Below are 24,102 nucleotides of genomic sequence, written 5' to 3' on the forward strand. Positions count from 1 at the left end.
ACGAGTTTCCCGGCTTTATCCACCTTCCACTAGCCTAGGTGGTTGAAGCATCTCCCACAGACCGCTTGCGTTTCTTGAATTCCAGCTTTACTGATTCAAAAATCCTTGGCACCTGGCCCCCCACCCCCCGCCGCCGCTTAAACTGAAAAGGTAAAAATACCAGTAAGCTGTCTTTCCAATTAGCTTCTTACACGCACTCAACTTGAACTCACCTTTTGATTTAAGCCAAGAATTTGTGATAAAACCTATTCAAGAGACAGACTGGGAGGAAATACACCAATCTGTGTATAGGGCATATCTTCCTGTAGTGTGCTTCTGAATGATTTTTATTTTCTGCATTTCTGCTATTTTGCAAATATTCTATAATGACATGAGTTCCTTTAATATTGAAAAATATACAGCTGGAAGGGGCTAAATACTTTAGTAGGTGTTCTAAGATGCAATAAGGATGTTGCAGTCCATGTAGAAGTTTTAAGGTCTCTGCCATCCGTGATGTATGGCAAAGCACAGTATGTATCCGATTTGGGAACCTCTGAAGCAGTGAGCCAGTACACGCTATTATAGTCGTCGTTTTGGCCCTGGTGTATAAGTAAATCTGCGGCCATACTCATTCTTGATGGATGCAAAAATCTCAGAAATAAAACAAAGGCACTCTCAAAATTGCTGTGGTATTGCTAAAAGCAATAATTTGCTTCCTGATTTTGTATAAATTATAACAACCTAAATATCCAAACATAGGTGATTGACTAACATAGTATGTCATGGGTTGTAATATTTTTACATTCATAGACACGGAGGGGAAATTGTTGTTAAGCAGGGATAAAAGCAAGATACTAAACTATATATGGTGGGATTTGGGAAGACTATTAGGTAATTTTATGCCTCGAGACCCAGAGATTCCCAGTCTTCCTCCTGCCACAGCTCCTTCCTTTAAGGTCTTGAAGGAAAATATATGTGGGCGGGGAAATGGCAAATGTGAAATAAGGTACCACTTTATTATTTGTTGTATGTGCCTTTGTGCCCAGTGCAAAGCTCTCTGGTAAACTGAGTTTAAGGGGCCTCCACCTCACACTAACTTCAAACCCAAATCTCAGGATCTAATTACCCTGTAACCAGCTGCATGGTGCAGAAGAGGTAAGAACATGATGTCATCTATAAGAAAAAATGAGCCACATTTGAGAGTGTGACCTCCTCCCAAGTCAGGATGGAGGGTGGCCCTGGGTCATTTACCCATCCTACTCATGGAAGTGAAAGCAACAGCTTATATAGATGTCTTTTCAGGGTGAGGTACTCCTCCCTTCCCCTTCCTCTTCTTCCCCATCCCCACGCAGTGCCACCCTCCTCCTGCCCTCTCCCTTCCTTCTCTCACCCACCTTTTTCTCTTTCCACCCTCCTCCCCTTTCCTTCACCTCATTCCCCTCCCCTCCCTCTTCTCTCTCTCTCCCCACTTTCACTTCTCCCACCCTTCTCCCCTTTCCCTCCTCCTCCCTCCTTCTCCCCTGTCCCATTTCTCTCCAATCACTTGAATGTGTATGCTCCAAAGAAGTGCTAAGATCTGAGAAATATATCAGAATGTTAATAATAGTTACCTTTTTTTAAAAATTCCCCTTTTACTCAGTATTTTCTACTTTTTCTATAACAGGCCCACTTTTTATAATTAGGAGGAAATGCTAGATTTTCAAAGTAAGATGCACTTTATTTGACATTTATTTATTTTAGGTTGCAATAGAAGAACATAAAGTGATCATTTTCAGTGAAAGGCAAATTAGAACATACACAAAGAAAACATGGTTAGTAACTTGAGTTTACAATTACACAGTATAAGATGAGAAAACATATTAAGTACTATGTCATATTAACACCTTGGCAATAAACAATAACTTCATTATGATTAAATTCATAGACCACTATGTCACATAAACAAGCTCACAGTCATATCATATATGGTCTTGATGGACATTCTTAAATGTATGCTAATCTTTTTTCAAGCAATTAAATTTCACAATGCACTGTTCTAGTTAGTATAAGTACTGTATTTCTATAACAAAGTAATGAAGGCACAGCTAGTGCAAGCATATTTAAACCCTAAATTTTCAGGGCCGGAAAAAGAAAAAAAAAACACTTGCATTGATACTTCAGGAACTTTGGTTTTTTTTTCAAGCAACTATTTGTCTCAGTTAACAATTCTGACAGTTTTCATAGCTATATGCTGGTAGGAACATGACAGAGACTTCACAAAAATCAAAACTCTGTAGCACCAAACTAACACGCTTTAGATAACTGACAGCAGTTTACATATTTTGAAGAATATTACACTACAACAGGCTAGATAGAATAAACTGATACTTAAGACACTTTTAGACAATGTTTTAACTACCAAGAAAATACAAAAACACCAGACTGTAAGGAATACTACTGTTGAGGTTATAGGGCAGGACCCCCACCCCCACCCCGACAGTGCCATATAAACCTGCTTCATTCTGCATGAAGTTTTGAGATTCTTAAAAATTCTTTCAGAGGGCCTATTTTTTATTTTCGATATTTTCTGTTTCTGTAATGTTTACCATCAACATAGGTACCGTTGACTTCTCCTGTATAGTAATAGACTGATTTCAAGATGACATTATCATGTAAAATTTGACCAATTTCAAAGTCCTCATCAAGGATAGCATCTTCTCGTGGTTCTAGCTTTCCGATTTGGGGAATCTCAGGAGGGCTAAAGAAATTGAAGAATGATGCAGTAGAAACCACTCTTGGCTGCATTTCAATTTCTCCAGTAGCAGCTGTGTGACCCTGGGTGGTTGTCACGGTAACATCTTTTCCTCTCCTCCAATCTATCTTACAGCCTTTGCAATCTTGGATTTGCCATCCCCAAGAGAAGAAGGGATCATCGTGATCTGGTTTCGACTTTATTATATATGTCTTGGTCAGCACCTCATCTCTGAAGTACGGATTGGGTAGAAAACAAAATTCAAATGTGTAACTTATAGGCTGGCCAGGTTTTGAGAACTTCAGGCTAACATCTGACAAGAACTTCAAAATAGGCTCGTCATACTTCTGAATCATGGGCCCGAGCTTGTCAACATTCTTTAAAACAGTCAGCCAGTAGTCAGGAATGCCTTTAGGATCTTCGTTTTTAGGCTTTCCCTTCCGAGCTCTTTTAAGATTCACTCTTTCTTGAGGCCTGACTTCAGGAACTCTTTTAGGAGCCTCTTTCACTCCAGTCCTTGCCTTAGCCTCTGTTGCCTTAGGCTGTTCTTTGCTTCCTGACATTGCCTGGGGGACTTCTTTAGGATCTTCTTTTACTCCAGGCTTTCCCTCCAGAAAATCTTTAGACTCTGCTTTTTCTTCAGTCTTTGCCTCAGGAATGTCGTTAGGAACCTCATTTTCTCCAGGCGTTTCTTCGGGTTTTTCTTGAGGGTCGTCTTCTTCCTCACCTTCTAAGGCAGGCATTTCACTAGGGCTGTCTTCCTGCACCTCCTCGTCACTGCTGAACACCTCATCCTCCGAATTCCACTCACATTCTTCTTCTGTAGGTTCATATTCTGCATTGATGATTTGAAATCGCCGATCATAGAGAGGCTTACTGAGTTCTGCATACTTTCTTTCGAGATCGTGAATTGCCTTTAAGAACTGAGCGTCTACCTTGTCACATTCATCTTGAATATTTCGGAGCGCCTGCACACGATTTCTAACTGCCGGGGGCAGCCGATCCAAGAAATTTTTACCCGACGGAGCCCGTCGCACCCTTCTGGAAGGCCCAGATACCCTCTTCTTTCTATATAAGCGGCCGCGGCTACTGCTGCTGCCACTAGTGCTTCTGCTCGAGCTACTGCTGTCAGACTCTTCCCCAGTATCACTAGAGGAGTTAGCCATCATCTCTTCAGCAAACCCCTGGGCGGCAGGTTCCGAGACCACCTTAAGATCCGCTTCTGCCATTTTGCAAGCCTGCAAACCTCTTAAGGTGGTGACTACCGCTGAGACCGCGCGCCCAGAGATGGGCAGAAAATGACTCACGGATGCATGGGTGGCGGCGGCGGTCCAGGCTGAGGAGGTGGCAGCGGCGGAGGCAGCAGTAGCGAGGGGCGGGGCTGGGCTGCGGCGATCGCGCTGAGGTGACAGCGGCAGCGGAGGCCTGGGCGAGAGCGGCGATGGCAAGGCCTCTCCAGGCTGCAGCTGTGGCGGAGAGAGGCGCGCCGCAGCCCAAGAGCGCGGTGCGAGACCCCAAAGTTCTCTTCGCAGTTTAGATCGCCGGCCCCCTCCCCTCGCAGTCAGACCTCCCGTTAATTTAGTTCCCAGTGTGCCTTTAGCTCGCACCTCATTTGCTGGGCAAGCTTGATTGACAGCCCCTAAGCCCAATGAATGACCAAACGCACCGCCCCCTTCAGGCTCCGCCCGCCTTCCCAGACGCTCCTTGGTAGCTGAGGCACACACCCCTGGAAGACGTTTTTTCCACTCAAAATTCTATCTTTATAGTTTTATACTTCCAAAAAAAGCTTATATATTAGGTAAAAATACTAGCCATAGCCTCTAACAGGGGAAGAGGAGTATCTTTCTCCCATCCGCTCATCCTTAATTCCCGATTGGTTTGTCAGGGGCCTCTTGACAAAAATCTTGTTTTTAAAAAATTGGAATACTCTAAATGGCATCATTGGGTAGTGTGATTATGGGTGATTTTTTTAAAAAATCTCTTTTATCTAAATATTCTATGAGCATGTATTTTTACATTGGAAAAGAAAGGAGAGTCGTTTATTGGCAAAGGGGGGAGGGGCTCGAAAGCAGGCGCATGGCATTCCACGTCGCAGTTTTAGTAAGTGCTGTCTGTGATGTTTGGCAAGCCTGGTTTCTATCCATCTTCAAGGTTTGCGAGCCCATGTTGCCGTGAGTCAGTTGCACCATTTTTACTATATTTCTCTCTTTAAGCTGGCGTAAAATGTACCCCAACCGTGCTGACTTGCCACGTAACCCTTCAAACCTTGCAGATAAAATAAAAGGGCATTCAAATGTTAGGTAGTATTATTGAAAAGCAGAAGGTTTGCTCTATACATCTGTGCAGCAGTTTTCAGTTCCACAAACAGCGGAATGGGAGGGGGAATTTGTGCTGATGAAAGTGCATCCTCTGTCAGCGTCTACTTCACAGTGTCATGTACCACCAATTTCCTTCTAGCATTGTAAAATTCTAGCCATACTAAAGTATGATTTACAAGTCCAGTAATATGTGAATAAACTTTTGCAAAATGAGTTTAAAAACAAGTATCTGTTATTTTTATTTACAGGATTCTTTTCTGCTACAGAACAACTCCCTTGGTAGAACCAAAAAGACCAGTGTTTACTTTTCATTGAAAGGTAAGGAACATATTTAGCCCATTTTTATGAATGACAAGAATTACCTACCTGTATTTGAATAAAATTTCACAGAATATAGTCTTTTAAAGACTTAATTGGAAGATGTCTTGATATTTCTATGGAAGGAGAAAAATCTACAGAGGTGATTTGACATACTAATGTAGAAAATAGCCTAATTAATCGCATTCACTATCTAGACCGGCTTATAGAATACAAGTAGTAAATTAAAATATAAAATATGATGAATTATTTATTTCAAATGAGGAGAAATATTAGATGAACTTTTGTTACTTTTTTATTATAGGATTTGTGCTTCGTCATTTAGTCATGTATTTTATAAAAACCTATGAAACACGTTTTCTATTTTGTAAATGAATTTACTTTTATTGTTTATTTCTGATTGTGAAAACATATAAGCGTTTTAAAGAAAAAATACAATATAGAAAATTCCAATGATAGTAAAAATACACAATCTTAACAACTAAACGATAATCATTATTAGCATTTTGATGCATTTCCTTCCAGAAATTTCTTTGTACATATACACATCTGCCTATTTATATATACTGTTTTATCTATGTAACATTATATTATATTTTGTAATCTGCTCACTTATCAATTAGTTGTGGCTATATTTTCATGATAAATAATCAACATCTTATTTTGAAATAGACGCATATTCCATGGAAATATTTGCCTTAATTTATTTAACCAGATTCCTGTTGTAGGGCAGCTATTTCCCACACCATCTCTCCACTAACATAAATATTTTTTTCCTGTTTTTAAAAAAATTAGCCCTGGATACGTACTGTATGCACTTGTGAATATTACTCATGGGATGAGTTCCTAGAAATGAGAGGGCCAGAATAAATTGTATGCTCATTTTATTCTTTGATACATATTGCCAAACTTCTCTCCAGAAAAGTTATCACAATTTACAGTCCCACCAACAAAGCATAAGAGTTCATTTAGTCATTCAACTAATAGGTTGTTGTGCTTGCCATATGCCAAACGCATGTGGTAGAGGATGGTGATATAATGGTTAATAAAACTTATTGGGTGCTTATACTTTCATTTCATAATTTAAATCAAAACATATACTATGAAAATAATTTAAATCAATAGAGTTATGACAAATATTATTCTACAACTTATTTTCATTTAAAATGATGGACATCTTTTTTTAATGAGTGCTCTTATATTTTTATAGCACTTTAATGGTTTGATATATAAGTTAAACTTTGTACCATCAGGAATTAGTATTTTGGAGTAAGAAATGAGTTATGGATCCAGATTTTTAAAAATATATTTATTTTTATTAGTAAATAAAATCTAATAAATAAAAATTATAATAAAGATCTCTGTTTCTGTAGATTAGTTTGTATTTTCTAGGATGTTATATAAATGGAATAATGTAATATATCCCTCTTTTTACTTGTCTTCTTTCACTTAGCACAATTATTTTGAGATTCATCCATGTCACTATGTGCATGAAGAGTCATTTTCCTATTTTGTTGCTGAATAGTTATCCATTACTTGGATATACCACAATTTATTGATAGACATTTTTGTTTTGAGTTTAGGGCTGCTATGAACAGAGCTGCTATGTTCATTTCTATGTAAGTCTTTGTATGGACATATATTTTCATTTCTTTTAGAAAAATACCTAGGAGTAGAAACACTGAATCACGTGGTATGTGTTCGTTTAACTTTTTAAGAAATTAGCTGTTTGGCAAAGTGGTCCAATTTTGCCTTCCCATGACGAGTGTCAACACTTAGTATGGTCAGTCTTTTTAAATTTAGTCATTTTAATAGGTGTGTAGTACTATCTCGTTATGGTTTTACTTTGCATTTTCCTAATGACTAATGATGTTGAACATCTTTTTATGTACTGATTTACCATCCACATATCTTCTTTGGTGAAGTGTCTGTTTGTATTTTGCCCATTTTTCTATTGGGTTGTCATCTTACTGTTGAGTTTTGAGAATTCTTTATGTACTCTGGATACAAGTATTTTATCAGATATAAGCTCTGCAAATATTTTCTCCCAATCTGTGGATTTTCTTTTCATCTTCTTAGTAGTGCCTTCCACAGTTTTTCAAAGAGCAGAAGTTTGGTGAGCAATTTTGATGAAGTCCAATTTATCATCTTTTTTTTTTCCTTTATGGACCATGCTTTTGGTATCATCTCTAAGAAATCTTTGCCTAGCCCAAAGTCACAAAGATATGCTTCTACTTTCTTTAGAAGTTTTACACTTTTAGGTTTTATATTTAGATATGATCTATTTCTGTATGTGGTACAAGATATGGATTGAATTTTTTTCACATATATATATCTAATTGTTCTAGCTTTAATTGTTGAAGACAGTCCTTTCTCAACTGAATTACCTTTGTACCTTTGTCAAAAATTAATTGTCCATATATGTGTGGGTATATGTTAGCCTCTTTTTTTCTGTTCCATTGCGTACTGATTTTAATCACCTGTTTGGTAAATATTTGTTAGTTATGTTTGGGAGAGAACGAGAACCAAGTTGTGGGATAACAGAATTTCATTACAGTGCAGACAGTTACAGCAGCTGAGTCTTCATCCTTCACCTTTCATTTCTGCTCTCAAATATCTGAGAGAAAGGGGCAAATAACCGCGGTAATAACCTAGAAAACAAATAGAAACAAGAAACACAAATACTCCTCTATTTTGTGGAGTTGCCAGTGTGTGGCTGTCTACAGTCCAGCCACAGGAATGGTAGCTCCATTATTCAGGAGCACAAATAATGCCTTTGTTGTTCTCGCTTTTGATAAGAAAGACCTGTTTGCTAAAATGTAAGTAAAAAGTATTCTCAAGCTGTTGATAAGTTATAGTTAAAAAAGGAATAGCAATAAAAAGTTGGTTATTATTTCACGCTATGGTTTTCAAAGCAAAATTATCTCATTCCATACTCATTCCTAAAGTACAGATACACACAAATGAATAGAATATCGTATGTGGGTATTACATTTCATTTTTAAAGGAAATATTTGTGAATTGCATTTCTGACACCATAGCCTTAACTGCATGGAGTTTAAAAGGGCAATTACAATTAATGCAATGGCAGGGAAGGAAAATCAGCTACTTTTTTGGATATTTGTCCTAATGCTAGTTTTCAACAAAAATAGCATACATTGTTCAAAAATGTAAATCCCTATCACAGAGGAACACTTTTACAAGGGCAGTCAAGAATCTTTTTCCCATAGTACTCATTTGAAGAATTCCCACACTAAAATTTGAATAAAGCAAACCTTTTTTATTGCAGGTTTGGAAACATTTTATTTAATTCTACTAAAAAAGGAGGAAAAATTCGAAGTATTTGAATGGTGAGCAATATCCACGCATGTATATATGACTACAGTAACTATTTCTTAATTTTACATTTTATTTGGACAATGTAGAAGAAGCCAAAATTGACATTTTCTGCCAATTTTCATCCAGAATACCAAAATAAATTTAATTAATTTGATTAAGAGTGTCCTCTGGGGAAAACTGAGTCTTACGGTACTGCAAATCTTCCTGCTGGGAGGAACAAATGCATATCCTTCAGCTCTTCAGAGATAACGGTCATTTTTGTTTCAAACAACATACACACAATTCACAAAACCCTTTCTTAGAGTTTAAAAGAGTAGAATCCCAATAATAATCAAGTCAATCAGTATTTGATTCCTTTAGTGGGACATTATAACCTAAGTGATTTTAGTGTAGGTTCTGGAGTCAGAATTGTTGGGCATGGATCCTGGTTTTTCCTCTCATTAGTTGTATTAGATATTGGACAGGCTACCTCACTTTTATTATCTCTATTCTCCCTCTCTAAAATGGGGCTAATAATGGCACATGAAACTCAAATTCAATTTTGTTTGATATTTTTCATAATATAATTATTTATCAAGATTATGTGTAAGGAGAGCTTTCATATTATATAGTCGCAAGCCACTCACAGCATTTCTTTCTGACTATGCTGTCACTTCTGTTTTGGAAGCAGCATAGAAATCTGCAAATAGAGATTTTCCAACTCTAATATGCATGAAAGTGGAAATTTCATGGATGTTGACAACTCCTTGACATTAATAATAATATTAGGTCTTGATAGTTCTAAGGTCAAATAGCCACTCATCCTGCTTGGCATTATCTGCCCACAGAATGTCTCCTGCTATTTCAAAGGAAGAAAAAAATCAACACAATTTTAATAAAATTAAATGACAAGTGTTGTTTTAATATTTTACATCACACACAAACCCCTTTCTTTCTTGAAAGCTTTCAAACTTCCTGACAGTCCTAAATTATACAATCTTCATTATCTAAACCTCAAACTTGTATCTCATGTTCATTTTTGATACTATTTATTTTTATCACATTTGAAGGCTAGGAGTATAAAGTTTACATACAATTAACTACATATATCTTAAAATATAAGTCTCAATGTGTTAAATAATGACTTTTTAATATTAATAACGTTTTTTACTTTTTATGTGTTGGTTAAGTTTAGAAAACTGTGCATTGTGACTTAGTTATAAATGCTCACCTAATACCTTAGATTTCCTTTTTTATTTTCTATTACTTAGAGTAATGATCTCAAGCCTAACAACTGTGCGAAAATATTGTCCTTATTAGAAGTGGAAGGGATTTTAGAGATCATCTAGTCCAATCTCCTTAAACAGACTGGGGAAATTGACACTTTGCCTATTAGATGGACATTCTAGGTGTTTCCAGGTATTTGTCATTACAATTTCACAGTTAACACACTTCACATATATTATTAGGTATTCAAAAAGTCATTTTCACAAATGTTAATGATTTTGGTTTAGCGGCAGATTAAGGGGTAAAGATTGTTCAGGTCCTCTAGCAATAGATAGTTATCCTAAGAATTATGTTGTAAGTGTTTATAATTATGACTGGATAATAATAACTAACTTTATCACTTTCTCTGTATCAGACACTAGACTAAGTGCTTTACTTGTACTATTTCATTTTAATAAACCCACTGAGGGGTTTATTATCATCCTCATACTTTTTTTTTTTTTTAAAGATTGGCACCTGGGCTAACAACTGTTGCCAATCTCTTTGTTTTTTTTTTTCTGCTTTATCTCCCCAACCCCCCCCCCCCCCCGCCCCGTACACAGTTGTATATCTTAGTTGCAGGTCCTTCTAGTTGTGGGATGTGGGACGCCGCCTCAACATGGCCTGACAAGCGGTGCCATGTCCGCACCCAGGATCCGAACCCTGGGCTGCCGCAGCGCAGCGCACGAACTTAACCACTCGGCCACGAAGCCGGCCCATCATACTATCTTTATATGATGTTATCCTCATATCATCCTTAGTATCTTCAATGAATGCTAAGTGAATAACTTGTTCAAGGTCATATAGTTTATAATCGAAAGAGCCCAGATATGAAACCAGATGGTTTGATTCAAGATTTTGAGTTCTTAACCACTCTACTATACCATCGTTAATGAGCAAAAGTGAATAAACTTCTGGACAGAGGTGCTGAAACTGGAGATAAGTGACACCCGTGGCCACTCTTCCATTCCCCTGGTAATAGTTATGTTCTCATGGTGTTAGTACCCTTAGAGGCACCAGTCTTTGAGTTCCTCTGGCTTACACAACAGTCTTGACTTGAACTGACAGGGTATACTAGAACAAGCTAATTTAATGAAAAAGATGATTTTCATTAATTCTTACATGCTTAATGACTTTGGTTAACAGCCAAACACTGGGAGGTCAGAGCTTAAAGTAAATGCCAATGTATCCAATCTACAATTAAATGAAAAATATCCTAGGAATTTTTCCATTGAAGTATCCCTAGCAGCAGAGGAAACTGTACTTTGGGGAGCCTGAAGGTATGGCCTGAAGCTGCCCATTGAAAGCAGGAAACTCCTTGAAATCTATACATTTTAACTATAAATTTCTTTTCAGTATTTGACTTGTATTCCATAATTTATTAACATTAGTTTTTATGTAAGAGTCCTTGTTCCTGAGTAAAATTGGCACCCAGGAAGATGTCCTATGATGATCTGATCCATTTTCCTGTGAGTTTCAGGCAACAGCAGAGGCTCTGGGGTCAGACTACCTGCATTTAAATTCTTCTGCTTGCTGTCTGTATGACCCTGGACAAGTCACACATCTCCAACCCTCTCATGGGTTATGTTATCTTTAAAAAGAGGATAATGATAGGAAGTACCCCATAGGGTAGTTTTTTAAGAATTAAGGGGAGAATCTATATAAATTATTTATCAGATGCATAAAGGCTCAATAAGTGTTTTCTATTATTATGCCATTCACAGGGCCGCATACGGATTCCTATCCCAGTTAAATAAGTATGATCCAGGGCAAAGGCTCATGATTTTAATCAGCTTGAGTAGCGGTGTTTTATACGTGCACCATCCATTTGAACTTAGAAAATAAGTTGAATTTGCCTTGTGACCCAAACTCACATTTTGTTGTTAAGGCGAGAACTAATATCCTTGGTTTAGTTATTCTCCACTGTGGCAGGCTTTTCAATTAAATTATATGCTTAGCATGTAGTAAAGACTAATGCTTCAGCAAATATGGTATTAATATTTTCAAGGTGAAGATAGCTAACACTTCACTATTCTCTAATTCAGCAATGAAAGCGAAGAAGTGAGGAAATTGCGTCACGACTGACTACAAGTGAGTAAATGAACAGAATGATGAACTAGCTTTTAGTTTTCATCAAAAAATCTGATTAATACAGAGAAAGAAACAAGAAATGGAGCCATAAATTCTCCAGATTCATTACTTTGCTTGAGTGAGTCTCTTAGAACAGATGTAACCAAAATTTCAAAGTTATAATATTGAGCAGGTTTATCTGTCTTCTTTTATAACTGATGTTTTTCTGTCTAAAAGACTAAGTATTCTCTGTTTAGAGGTAACCAAATGCTCTAATTAATACAGTTTCATTATCTGACATCATGAGAATGTGTCTACCCTTCTCTGGAAAAAAAGGTGAAAAATGACGTAAAGAAAGAATTATATAAATTATTAGACTAAATGACCAGTCTGCTTGCAGCTGCCTCGGTGCTCTTCCCTGGCTTCTAATATATGTTATACATAGTTCTTTGAAACATCTTCCTAAAAGCACTTATCACATCCCTGCTCTAATCCCATAATTTTAGTGATACTCTACTGTCCGGAATCAGACCTACAAGTATAAGCATCAGCTGTGTCTTTTACTCTTTGGTGACCTTCGGCAAATTTCTCCACTCATTTTGCCTCAATTTCCTCATCTGTAAGATGAGAATAATAACAGTACCTACCTCACAGAGCCATGGTGAGCTTTAAATAGCATAATACATGTAAAATGCTTAGAAGATGGTAAGTGCTCAATCAGTGAATTCTATCTTCCTCACTAATCTTCTCCAGGAATGCTTTCCTAGTGTAATGTAGTTCTTTAATTCTTCATTTCTTTTAAGGCTTATTTACTCAGACTACATTACATTTTTGTATGCTTTTTGATAAACATTATAACAGAGCCACATGGGTCATTTCTTATATGTACACACACGTTCTTTTCCTAAGTGTATTTTAAATTTCCCTAAGACAGGACGTAGATATTTTCTTGTGTATAACTCTCCATCCTTGCACAGAGTGTTGCTCTACACAAGAACACACTTAGTACTAAGAAACTTCTTGGACTAATGAACTGGCTTCCTCATAGCAGGACTGTTTTCACTTGCTGCTGAAGTAAAAACCATTTTTAGCCTTTAATTACATCCTACTTTTATTCAACAATTGTCCCCTAAATGTGCCAAATTTACTGGTGCATAACTGCCATACAGCAAGTCACATTAGTTTACTGAATTTTCAGAATTTAAAGAATTAGTGTTTTAGCAATCAACTTCTAAATAGAAGCATCTTACACACTTTATTAATAGCCAGGAGGCTATGCAGAGACTTCAGAATGAAAACTCTGGAATCTAATGAGGATCCATATTTAATATTAAATTAAAATGTTTGTTTACTTAACTCTCTGTCATTGGCATTTTCTTTAATAAGATTTCCAGAGAACTGTTATCTGAAAATTGCTTTACAAATAATAAGAATTTAAAGGAAAATATATATCAAAATATCAGGGCATCCCTTTTCAACAAATTATACTCTGGATGTCATAAAAATGGCTACTCATAAAGTGTCAGTTAAGTAAGATGAATAAGCTCTAAAGACCTCTTGTGCAACATTGTACGTATAGTCCACAATAACGTATTATACGCTTAAAATTTGTTAGTAGGATAGATCTCATGTTGTGTTTTTACCACAATAAAATAAAGTCAAATAATTATTAAAAAGGCCACCAGGAGGATCAGGTTAATTTTTTTTATTATTATCAGAGCCTTGTTATTTGAATTATGCATCACCTACATGTCACATTGAATTTTCCTTTCCGGTAGGACATTAGAAAACAAATTCTGGGGCTGGCAGCACTGCCCTCCTTTCCGTTGTGCTCACAATCTAACTATTTTAAATTTTCTTTCAATCAAATTATTTTGTTTCCTTTTAGTTTGAAACTCATGTTATTTCTCCTATTAACTTGTACAGCCATTTTTAGTGGAGAAAATGACTCTTGCTTCTAAAGACTTGTGCTGCCTTGAAAATGAAGATCATGAGTGGATCAATTATTCTTCTGAAAAGTTTATTTTTACCTTTGTGGGAAAAACTTTAGCCAATTCCTACAAATATCTATTTGGATTTTGTGGTATCCTTTTTTTCCTGTAGTTTTGTGACGATCTGAATAAATTTCAAGCCATAAAATGTTGCTTGATCATAAAATTACTAGGCAAATTGCATTTTTCCACAAGTGATGTATACATAATTTAGCTGCTGATGATGTACATTTGCTTATAAGTTTACAATATGCTTACTAAGAGATTCTGTTTAATTCTGTAAATGACATATGTTTACTGGACTGAAATTTGAAATCACTGAACCGAAGTTATTATAAAATAATAAAAAAAAATTTAATGGAATGCACATTTCAAAGAGATAGCTATGACTGATAAAGTATTCTAGTAACTATTCCCTTCTACACTCTCCTGCATTCCAACTCTCATTTCACTATTTCAGACCTCTGTCATTTCCCATCTGGGTTATTTACCTCATCCTCATCACTTATCTCCCTACCTCAAGCTCTCTTGTTTCCCTTCCAGCCTATATTCTGCTGTGAAATTAACTTTTCTAAAATGCCATTTTCATTATGCCATACCCTTCTTGAAAATCTGCAGTGAATCCTCATTGAAAGGTAGAATGATGTAGGGAAAAAACACCAACTTTGAAGTTAGACAGACTAGAGTTTAAGCTTTGGTCATTCCATGCAGCCTCTGGTAAGTGATTTTATAGATTTAAGAATCAAACATCCCTACATTTGCCACTTGTTAGCTGTCTTGCCTTGGCAAATTACTTAGTCTCACTAATCCACAATCTCCTTATCAGTGAAATGTAGAAAATAATATATAACCGTACTAATTAGAGCTTTTTAGTTGTAAGCAACATAAATTAACTCTGGTTATCTTACCCAAAATTTAATTCATTGGAAAAATAACAGAGTCTCACAGAGTCTGTGGAAGGCTATTGAGTCAGGTCTGGAAATAGGCGGGAACTGAAGTAGCTCTGGATACCTAGGAAGCAGAAAACACAAGGGCCTCATAACCAGAATAGTCTAATCATGATGTTAAGGATGAGATAAACTGAAACTTTGGTGATTTTCAATTTAACTGCTTGCCCCTTTGCTACAGGAGAGGAAGGCCTCTAGTTATAGTCTCACTGGACTCTTCTCGAAAGAGAATCAGAGTACTATAAGATTAAGGAAATGGATGCCCAATATCCAGCATACAACAAATGTTCACTATGCATGTAAACCACCAGTCGCACAGTAGGTGCTCAGTAAATGGCTACTTTAACAGGATAAATTCTGGACAACTTAATCAGGCATTCGTGGCCATCCACTTTCTGGCCTCAACTTATCTTTTCAAACTTAGTTGTCTCCCCAAACCTATGCATAAATCCTGATTTCTCATCTCTTTCCTTCTGAGTCCATTTTCCCTGCCTGAAATGCTCTCAACGTCTCTCACATTTTAATATTCAGCTTATCTCTTCTAAGGCTCAGTTCGGCTCTTTTTCTGATCCCTGAATCACTGATTTTCTATTTCCTCATTTCCTCTTAATCATAGATTGCCTCTTGACATCTTTTTTTGAATGGTAATCTTGTATTGTCTTATCCCTCGTGTGCCTTATTTCTCCCAGCAAGATTATAAACTTCTTCAGAGGAGAGATCATGTACCATATATTTCTTTGTTTCCTTGATGGCACTTAATCCAGTGTTATGTACATAGTAGTGCTCACAAACTTATGATAAATGAATGCAAGAACATGAATTATTAATTTAGATCAGCATTCATTTAATCATTACCTACTATCTACTGAGCACTATGGTGATTGCTTTGAGGGTACAGGAAAAAAAATAAAACCTTGAAAGTTGACTTTGATGTAGCACACAGTCTAATTTAGGAGAGGAAAAATAAAAGCATGATGCACTCCAAGAGTAATTATATTAGTAAGTAAAAAATACATGTGAAAATGTTATATATCAGTGCTAAGCGTACAAGAAGATGTAAAGAGCAGGAATTAACTAGGTATATGTGAGGTCCAAGCGGATTGCCTTGTCTGGGATGAAGGGTTCACATTGGAAAATAATAAGAGATGGTATTAGAGCACATAAGGTTGGGGAAGACTTTGAAAGAGAATTTTATAAATTTAGATTTAATGTAGTAGGGAACAATTGTTTGATTAAATAAAATAAAGTCCATCTATACAAAGGAACACTAATCTGCTATCCACAGTGATGAATATTTATTGACTTAGAAAGATAATCAAAATATGGTTTTCAGCCACAAAAGCAGGTTACAAAATATTATGTATATGAATTAATTTTTTTAAATAAAGGGCATAAATACACATTAAAACATCTGGAAGTAAAGTCAACAAGGTATTAACTGTGCTTACATGTAGGTGGTGTATTCCATGGTTGATTTTTGTTTGAAAATTTTTTAGCAGATTTTTTGTTTGAAAGAAAAACTATATATGTATATGTACACTTAAAGGTACTGTAGGTTTTCAAGGAAAGTAGTGATGTGGAAAATAACATATGAGGCAGATTGCTTTAGCATCTGTATATAGATTTAAAACCAGCAAAATATGCTAAGAATGCTTGATTAGATAGTGGAAAGGGCAAATTTAAGAGATGTTTGGGAGAAAAATTAGTTTGCTATGTTTCTAATTTAATGTGGGGATTAAGATAGTGAGACTGAAAACAACACTGAAATTGTGAGGAATACAGAATAGATAAAGATGCCACTAACAGTTATGGAAAAATTGAGAAGGAAAGCTTATTGAGGTAAGAGGTAGAGAAGAGGAGTTAGTTAACTAGTGCAGAGAGTAGTATGAAAGGTAACTAGATATGTGACATTAGAACTGGAAAAAAGCTTAGCAGTCAGGGCTGGAAATATAGGCTTGTAATTTATTGGTATGTAAGGAGTGTTAGTGTAGATGGAGATTTTATGAAGATTAGTACATACGTAGGCTTAAGGAAAGCCAAGAGGAGGGGGCTTAGATGAAATCCACCAAATTCTCCCATTTACTGTATCCCTGTGGTTTCTTTTTTAAACAGATTTATTGAAATATAAAATTCATACTATAAAATTCTCTCTTATTAGTGTATGATTCAGTGATTTTAGTAAATCAATAGGGTTGCACAACTATCACCACAATTCAGTTTTAAAATTTTTCCATCATCCCAAAATGTTCTCTGGGGCCCGTTAGCAGTTAATCCCTGCTCCCGCATCCAGGCTTCAACAAATGCTCTTCTGTTTTCTGTCTCTGTACATTTGCCTTGTCTGTACATTTCATATAAATGGAATCATACAATATGTGATTCATTGTTTCTGGCTTCTTTCACTGAGCATAATGTTTTTAAGGTATATCTATGTTGTAGGATATATCAGTAGCTTGTTCGTTTTAATTGATTAATAGTATTTCCTTGTATGGATATATCACATTTTGTTCATCCATTTACTAGGAGGTGGACATTTGGATTTTTTCCCAGATTTTTGCTCTTATGGGTAATACTACCATGAATATTTACATACATATTTCAGTGGACATATATTTTTATCTCTCATGGTTAGATTCCTAGGAGTGAAACTGCTGTTATATGGTAAATCTGGGTTTAACTCGTTAAGAAACTGCTATATTTTCCAAAATGTCTGTACCATGTTACATTCCCACCAGCAGTGCACAAGTGGTCCACTTTCTCCATATCCTCCTCAATACTTGGTATCATTTGTCTTTTTGATTATAGCCATTCTAGTGGATATGTAATACTTTCTTGTGAGGTTTTGATTTACATTTGCCTAATGACTAATGATGTTGCATATCTTTTCATGTCTTTTTTAGTCATTCATATATCTTCTTTGGGGAAATATCTATTCGAATCATGTGCCCATTTTTAAATTGAGCTTTTTGTCTTCCTAATAATTACTGAGTTGTAAGAGTTATTCAGATATTCTGCATACAAGCACTTTCATCAGATCTATGATTTGCAAACATTTTCCTCTAGTCTGTGGCTTGTATTTTTATTTTCTTATTGAGGACTTTTGAGGAGCAAAAGTTGATAAAGTCCAGTTTATCAACTTTTTCTTCTGTGGATTATGCCTTCAATATTGTATCTAAAAACTCTCTGCCCTACCCAAGGTCATGAAAATTTTCTCCTATATTTTCTTCTAGAAGTTTTATAATTTTAACTCTTAAATTTGGGTCTGTGATCCACTTTCTTTTTGCTGAGGAAGTTTCGCCCTGAGCTAATATCTGCTGCCAATCTTCTTTTTGTGTGTGAGCCACGGCCACAGCATGGCCACTGACAGTGGTGTAGGTCCTCACCCAGGAGCTGAACGTGGGCCACCAAAGCGGAGTGTGCTAAACTGAACCCCTAGGCCACCAGGGCTGGCACTGTGATCTACTTTGAGTTAATTCTTTGTATCTGGTATGAAATAAGGGTCTGATTTCTTTTGCTGTTTATTTTTTAATGTGGGTATCCAATTATCCAAGCACCATTTGTTGAAAACACTATTCTTTTCCCCGTTTAATTGTCTTGGTACATTTGTGGGAAATCAATTGACCATAAATGTAAGGATTTATTTCTGAGCTCTCAGTTCTGTTCTACTTATCTATGTGCCTATCTTTGTACCAATACCACACTGTCTGATTCACTGTGGCTTTATCTTAATTTTTGAAATCTGAAAGTGTGAATTCTCCAATTTTGTTCAACTTTTTCAAGTTTGTTTTGGCTATTTTGATCCCTGTAATTTCATATGAATTTTAGGATCAGCTTGTCCGTGTGAATTTCTGTGAAGAAGCTGGCTGAGATTTTGATAGGGGTTGCATTTAATCTATCCATCAATTTGGGGAGAATTGCCATCTTGACAATATTGAGTCTTCTAATCCAAGAGCATAAAATGTCTCTCTATTTATTTAGATATTCTTTAATTTCTCTCAGCAACGTTTTGTGGTTTTCAGTGACTAAGTCCTGGCAGAACCTCTGAGCTGAATGAACTGAGAGTGGGGAATATGGGAGCAGCTCCAGGCCCTAATGCATAGATTCCGAACTTTTGTACCTCAATGTCAGTGATTTTTCAAGAATAAACACTTCTCAGGTGGATGTATGATATTGGTCAATTTCCAGAGTGCTGAAATGGTTGCTTTTGTTAATTTTGTCAGGTGTATAGTGCTTTTGGGGAAGAAGATTTCCTCGTCTCCTCACCTAGACATAGTCAGAAGTTCTAGCATGCATGTATTTTTATGAGAGTTTGTGTTCCAAGCACATCAAACTCCAAAAGCCCAGTGATAGGATATCTATTGAGCTATGCCAATTCAATCAAAAAACATGTTAAACTACCACTTGTCTTGTAAATACAAAATGTATAGGTTACTGAATAATTTTTTTGCTTTGTATTAATTATGTGTCTGGAGTTGTGATGAAACAGTGACTGAGATTGACTACGTAATTTAATTCAGATAAACAGATATATCAAGCACTTCTTATGTATTTGATACCATGGGAAATAATAGATGAATAAATCATTATTACAGCCCTAAGGAAATTCTCCATGTAGTGTCAGAGTCTAAACTAACTGAGGTATAAGGCAGACAGCCAAGTGTGCATCTCTTTTGTGCCCCAGACTCACGTAATCAACTACGTATTCAAAATCTCTACTTAGATGTCTAGCAGGAATCTCAAAATTAATATGCAAAAACTAATTTGCTCACCCACCCTTTACCACTATTCTTTTTTATTGAGCCCCGTTTCAATAAATGACACCTGTCTGCCAAGTTCCAGATACTTCATAGTCATCCTTGATTCCTTTTTTCTCCCTTATCCCGTATCCGATAATCAGTTACTGAGTCTTCTTGGTTCTACCTCCAAAATAGTATCTCATATCTGCCCATTTGTCTCCTACTCTAGCACCAACATCCTAATCCAGACCATTTTCCTCAACTCCTATCACCCCATTCCAAACTATCATAACTGGACTATTGTCTAACTCATCACTCTGCATTTCTTCTTAGCCCACTAATATCATTTCTTCATACAAGGGGCAAAGTGATCTTTTAAAAATGAAAATATGATCACCTCACTTCCCTGCTTAAAATTTTCAGTGGCTCCACACTTCATATACAGTATGATGTTCAGTTAAGGGTATTATTCAAGAGCCATGGCATTCTAACCTCAAACTAGTCCAAGTAACCATCATCTCTCACCTAGATTAGCATTGCTTATGCATCCAATCTTACCTCTTATCTATTTTCCAGATACTAGAAAGAATAATATTTCTAAAATGCAGATGTAAGCATGTCTCTCTTTCTCCTCTATTCAAAAGTCTTCCCACAGCTTTTTGGACAAAGTTCAAAATTTTAATATTGCTTACAAGGTTCATGATAATGATCCTGCCCATTTTTCCAGCATCATCCCATACAACCATCACCATTGATCATTACCCTCCAGTCATGTTGGGCTATTGTTTCTTGAAGGAGTCAAACTCATTCCTCTCTCAGTACTTTCACTATGTTTTTCATTCTGCCTTGAACAGGCCCCCATCCTCTTTACCTAGCTGATGACTATTTATCTTTAAAGTCTTATTTTAAATCCCCCTTTCAAAGAGAGGTCTCCCTGAACCTATAGACTAAGTACTAGTTATGTGCAGTCATCAAACCCTATACATTTTCTTTTAGCAGTATCACAGTTTTAATTATGTAGCTATTTGTGGGTTATTTATTTAATATGAGCATTTCTAAAATATATGAAGTTAGGGACCATGATTGAATACCAGCATTTTCTAGCACAGTGCTGGGCACATAGGAAACACTCAGTAAATATTGGTTGAATGAATGAGTGAACATGCCATGGAAATATAAGGGAGAAAAAAATTATTTCCTGCTAGGAGCAACTGAAAAGTCAGGGATTAAAGGAAAGTTATTCTAGGCAAAGGAAACAACATGTTTGTTCAAAGTCAAAGAGTTAGTTAGGAAAGGTCCTGGGATATTTGAGGAATAGTAAGGTATTTTCTGTAGCTGAAGCATAGAGATCTCAGTGATAAATGGGGGAAGAGGAGAGAATAAGAGGAAGAGAGCTAAGGGGAGATGAAGTTGGAGACTCAGATTGAGGCAGGGTCTTTCTGCCAAACTAGGGAATTCAAGTTTAATTAAATAAACATTAGGAAGTGACTGAATTAGAGGTTTTTTTTAAGGAATGTAACTAGAGTTGGCAATGTGGAAGATGGACTAGAGAGAGAAAAGAGTAAAGAATGACATATATCTATATATAGCAAGTAGGGCATACCTGGTGCACAGTATTTGCATAGCAATCTGTATTATTTATAAGACCCTCCTAAAAGCTTATCATTGTGTGTGTGTGCATGTGTAATGTCAATCATATGTATATTCTTTAATTTCAAAATTTGCTTTGAAATTTTTGTTAAATAGGGTCAGAGATCCTCCCTTTAATTTTAATACTAGCAATTCTAAAATAAGAAATCACATCAGCCTAACACATTTATCTTTTTGAAGTATGTTTGCATATAGTACCTTATTTGACTTTTACCAAAGCCCATAAACTAGAGACAACTTTTCTCATTTTATCAGTGGGAAGACTGGACTCACAGAGACCAAAAGACTGACCTAAGGTTATGCAACTAGTGGATGTGAGGTGCAACATTAGAACCATTTTCTAAGTCCAAGGCCCTTCTCAATTCAGCACACATCCAGGCATTTTAGTAGTAATTTTACTGTTGTTGCTTTTTATAACGGATTCTTTTTGTAAGTTTCATATCAAGCTTTTATAACTTTGACGTAACAAGTTTGGCATTTCCTTCCTTCCCGTTGCCCTTTTGAAGTATTTCCACAATCTATAAGGCCTGAACAAAGACTGAACAAAGAAATACCTAGATAAATATAATCTTCATTAAAAGCCAAATGTTGATTATTATCTAGTAAAAAATAACACCTATATTTTAGACCTTTTAAAAAATCTAGGGGTTATTTTTAAAAGGGAAAGAATGAGTGGAATGAGTGCCCACATAGAAGAATTGCATTGAGTTGGCAGAACAGAGATCATCTATTATCTTTAGAAGGTGAAGAAAAGATCAAAAGAAATGAGTCAAAATGAAAAAGATATAAATGCCAATATGGCTAAACATGTTTTAGGAAAGATGATATGGCATGCTTATTATTTATAGTAATTTCATTTGGAATGCCTTTTCTTTAAGACTTTATTTCTTAGAGCAGTTTTAGGTTTACAACAAAATTGAGAGGAAAGTAGAGATTTTTCTGTATACCCTCTGCCTTCCACACATGCATAACCTCACCCATTATCAATATCACTCACCAGAATGGTGGGTTTTTTACCAAGGATGAACCAACAGTGACACATCATAATCACCCAAAGTCTATAGTTTAGTGTTTACTCTTGGTATTGTACATTCTATTGGTTTGGGCAAATGTATAATGACATGTTTCCACCATTATAGTACCATACAGAGTATTTTCACTGCCCTAAAAATCCTCTGTGCTCTGCCTTTTCATCTCCCCCCACCACTGTCCCACCCCTGGCAACCACTGACCTTTTTATTGTCTCCATAGTTTTGCCTTTTCCAGAATGTCATATAGTTAGAATTATACAGCTACGTAACCTTTTCACATGGACTTCTTTTCCTTAGTAATATGCATTTAAATTTCTTTCATGTCTTTTTATGGCTTGATAGCTCATTTCTTTTTGGTGCTGAATAGTATTCTAATGCCTGGAAGTACCACAGTTTACTTATCCCTTCACATACTGAAAGACATCTTGGTTGCTTCCAAGTTTTGGCAATTATGCATAAAGCTGCTATAAACATCCATGTGCAGGTTTTTGTGTGGACATAAATTTTCAACTCTTTTGGATATATATCAAGGAATGTGGTTGCTGGATTGTATGATAAGAGTATGTTTAGTTTTATAAGAAACCCTCAAAATGTCCTCCAACATGCCTGTACTGTTTTGCATTCCCACCAGCAATGTATGAGAGTTCTTATTGCTCCATATCCTTGTCAAAGATTGGTGTTGTCAGTATTCCAGATTTTTGCCCATTCTAATATGTGTGGCAGTATCTTGTTGCTCTTTCAATTTGCATTTCTCTGATAACATATTATGTTGAGCGTCTTTTCATAGTTTTATTTACCATCTTTATGGAATGTCTTTTAACACGGGAAAAAGTTTTGAAAATATTCTCCAATTACCATAATATAACATTTATAATGTAAAACTTCTGCCATGACACTTTTACCATTAGACTATAGTATAGACAGCATACTGAACATTCTTAAGAACTCGTTAAAATTTTATTGCTTATATTTTCAAAATTCCAGGTATCTTGTAAGGTCAGTACAATGGAGTCAGAAATTCAAGGTGAAATTAAGAAAAATTAAAAGCCATATTAAGATAAGCCACCTGCAAAATTAAACCAAGAGACTTCTTGTGAATATATAATTCAATTTGGAAACACCAAAAGTTTTGGTTGAGTTTCGGGGAAGTATGAATAGAATGTTATCATAAATTGAAAAGGTAAAATCTGATCATTTAACAGAAGACTGAATTATCTCAAAGAAAATTGCTACTTTAGGGAAAATCAGAGAGCTACCTGTGAGCTTCCAGCAATGTCTAGGAAAGAGAGTGCCTTGATTATCAGATTGGAATACTCTTGTCCCCAATGCAATGGTGGAGATGGGTGGGTAAATAAAATTAAGTCTGGAGGTAGTAATCATTAAGAGTATCTACTAACCCCTTTTTTTAAGGATTCCAGATTCACCATGTAATTTCTGATTATAATTTGGTTTTGTATGTATATTGGCTAATAGATTCAGAATATGCTGCTTATCAAACTGAATATCCCTGTTTACTATATTTCCCATTATAAACTAATAGACGGACCTTCTGATTTATACATAGATATCTTGTGACTTTAGTTAGTTTGAATTAGCCTCCCTAATCCTGGTACTACTGTCATATCAATAGAATTGTAAATAGTGTCTATATGGAGGGAGGCAAATATTATATCTGTATGGAAGGGCATGTGGGTGACATCATCCATCCACTTGCAATCAATAAAAGAACTATGTGGTGATATAGAATATG

At 36.0% G+C, this 24,102-nt stretch overlaps 2 protein-coding genes across 8 annotated transcripts in view; one reads left to right on the forward strand and one right to left on the reverse strand.

Annotated features, from left to right (window-relative positions):
• Positions 1–1,689: 1,689 nt before the first annotated feature.
• Positions 1,690–4,299, reverse strand: NAP1L3 (nucleosome assembly protein 1 like 3). The gene has a single exon (XM_014852061.3). The coding sequence runs from the start codon at positions 3,937–3,939 to the stop codon at positions 2,530–2,532; it is 1,410 nt and encodes a 469-aa protein (XP_014707547.1). The 5' UTR covers positions 3,940–4,299; the 3' UTR covers positions 1,690–2,529.
• Positions 4,300–4,395: 96 nt separating this feature from the next.
• FAM133A (family with sequence similarity 133 member A) overlaps positions 4,396–24,102 on the forward strand; it is a 43,533-nt gene continuing 23,826 nt past the window's right edge. The window contains exons 1-4 of one of the 7 annotated variants that reach the window (XM_044763697.2): positions 4,396–4,508; positions 5,277–5,346; positions 8,636–8,696; positions 11,976–12,021. The gene's annotated coding sequence lies outside the window, so the exon portion shown is untranslated. Of the gene's footprint in view, positions 4,509–4,636; positions 4,882–5,276; positions 5,347–8,635; positions 8,697–11,975; positions 12,022–24,102 lie in introns of those variants that run through there. The other 6 variants (XM_070502407.1, XM_070502408.1, XM_070502409.1 and 3 more) reach the window with 6 other exon arrangements.

The sequence above is a fragment of the Equus asinus genome, chromosome X (assembly GCF_041296235.1).
Source record: "Equus asinus isolate D_3611 breed Donkey chromosome X, EquAss-T2T_v2, whole genome shotgun sequence".
In the NCBI taxonomy this organism is placed as follows: domain Eukaryota; kingdom Metazoa; phylum Chordata; class Mammalia; order Perissodactyla; family Equidae; genus Equus; species Equus asinus.

Bases quoted from the DNA above. Each gene is read 5' to 3' on its own strand.
- NAP1L3 (XM_014852061.3), bottom strand. From the start codon at position 3,939: ATGGCAGAAGCGGATCTTAAGGTGGTCTCGGAACCTGCCGCCCAGGGG.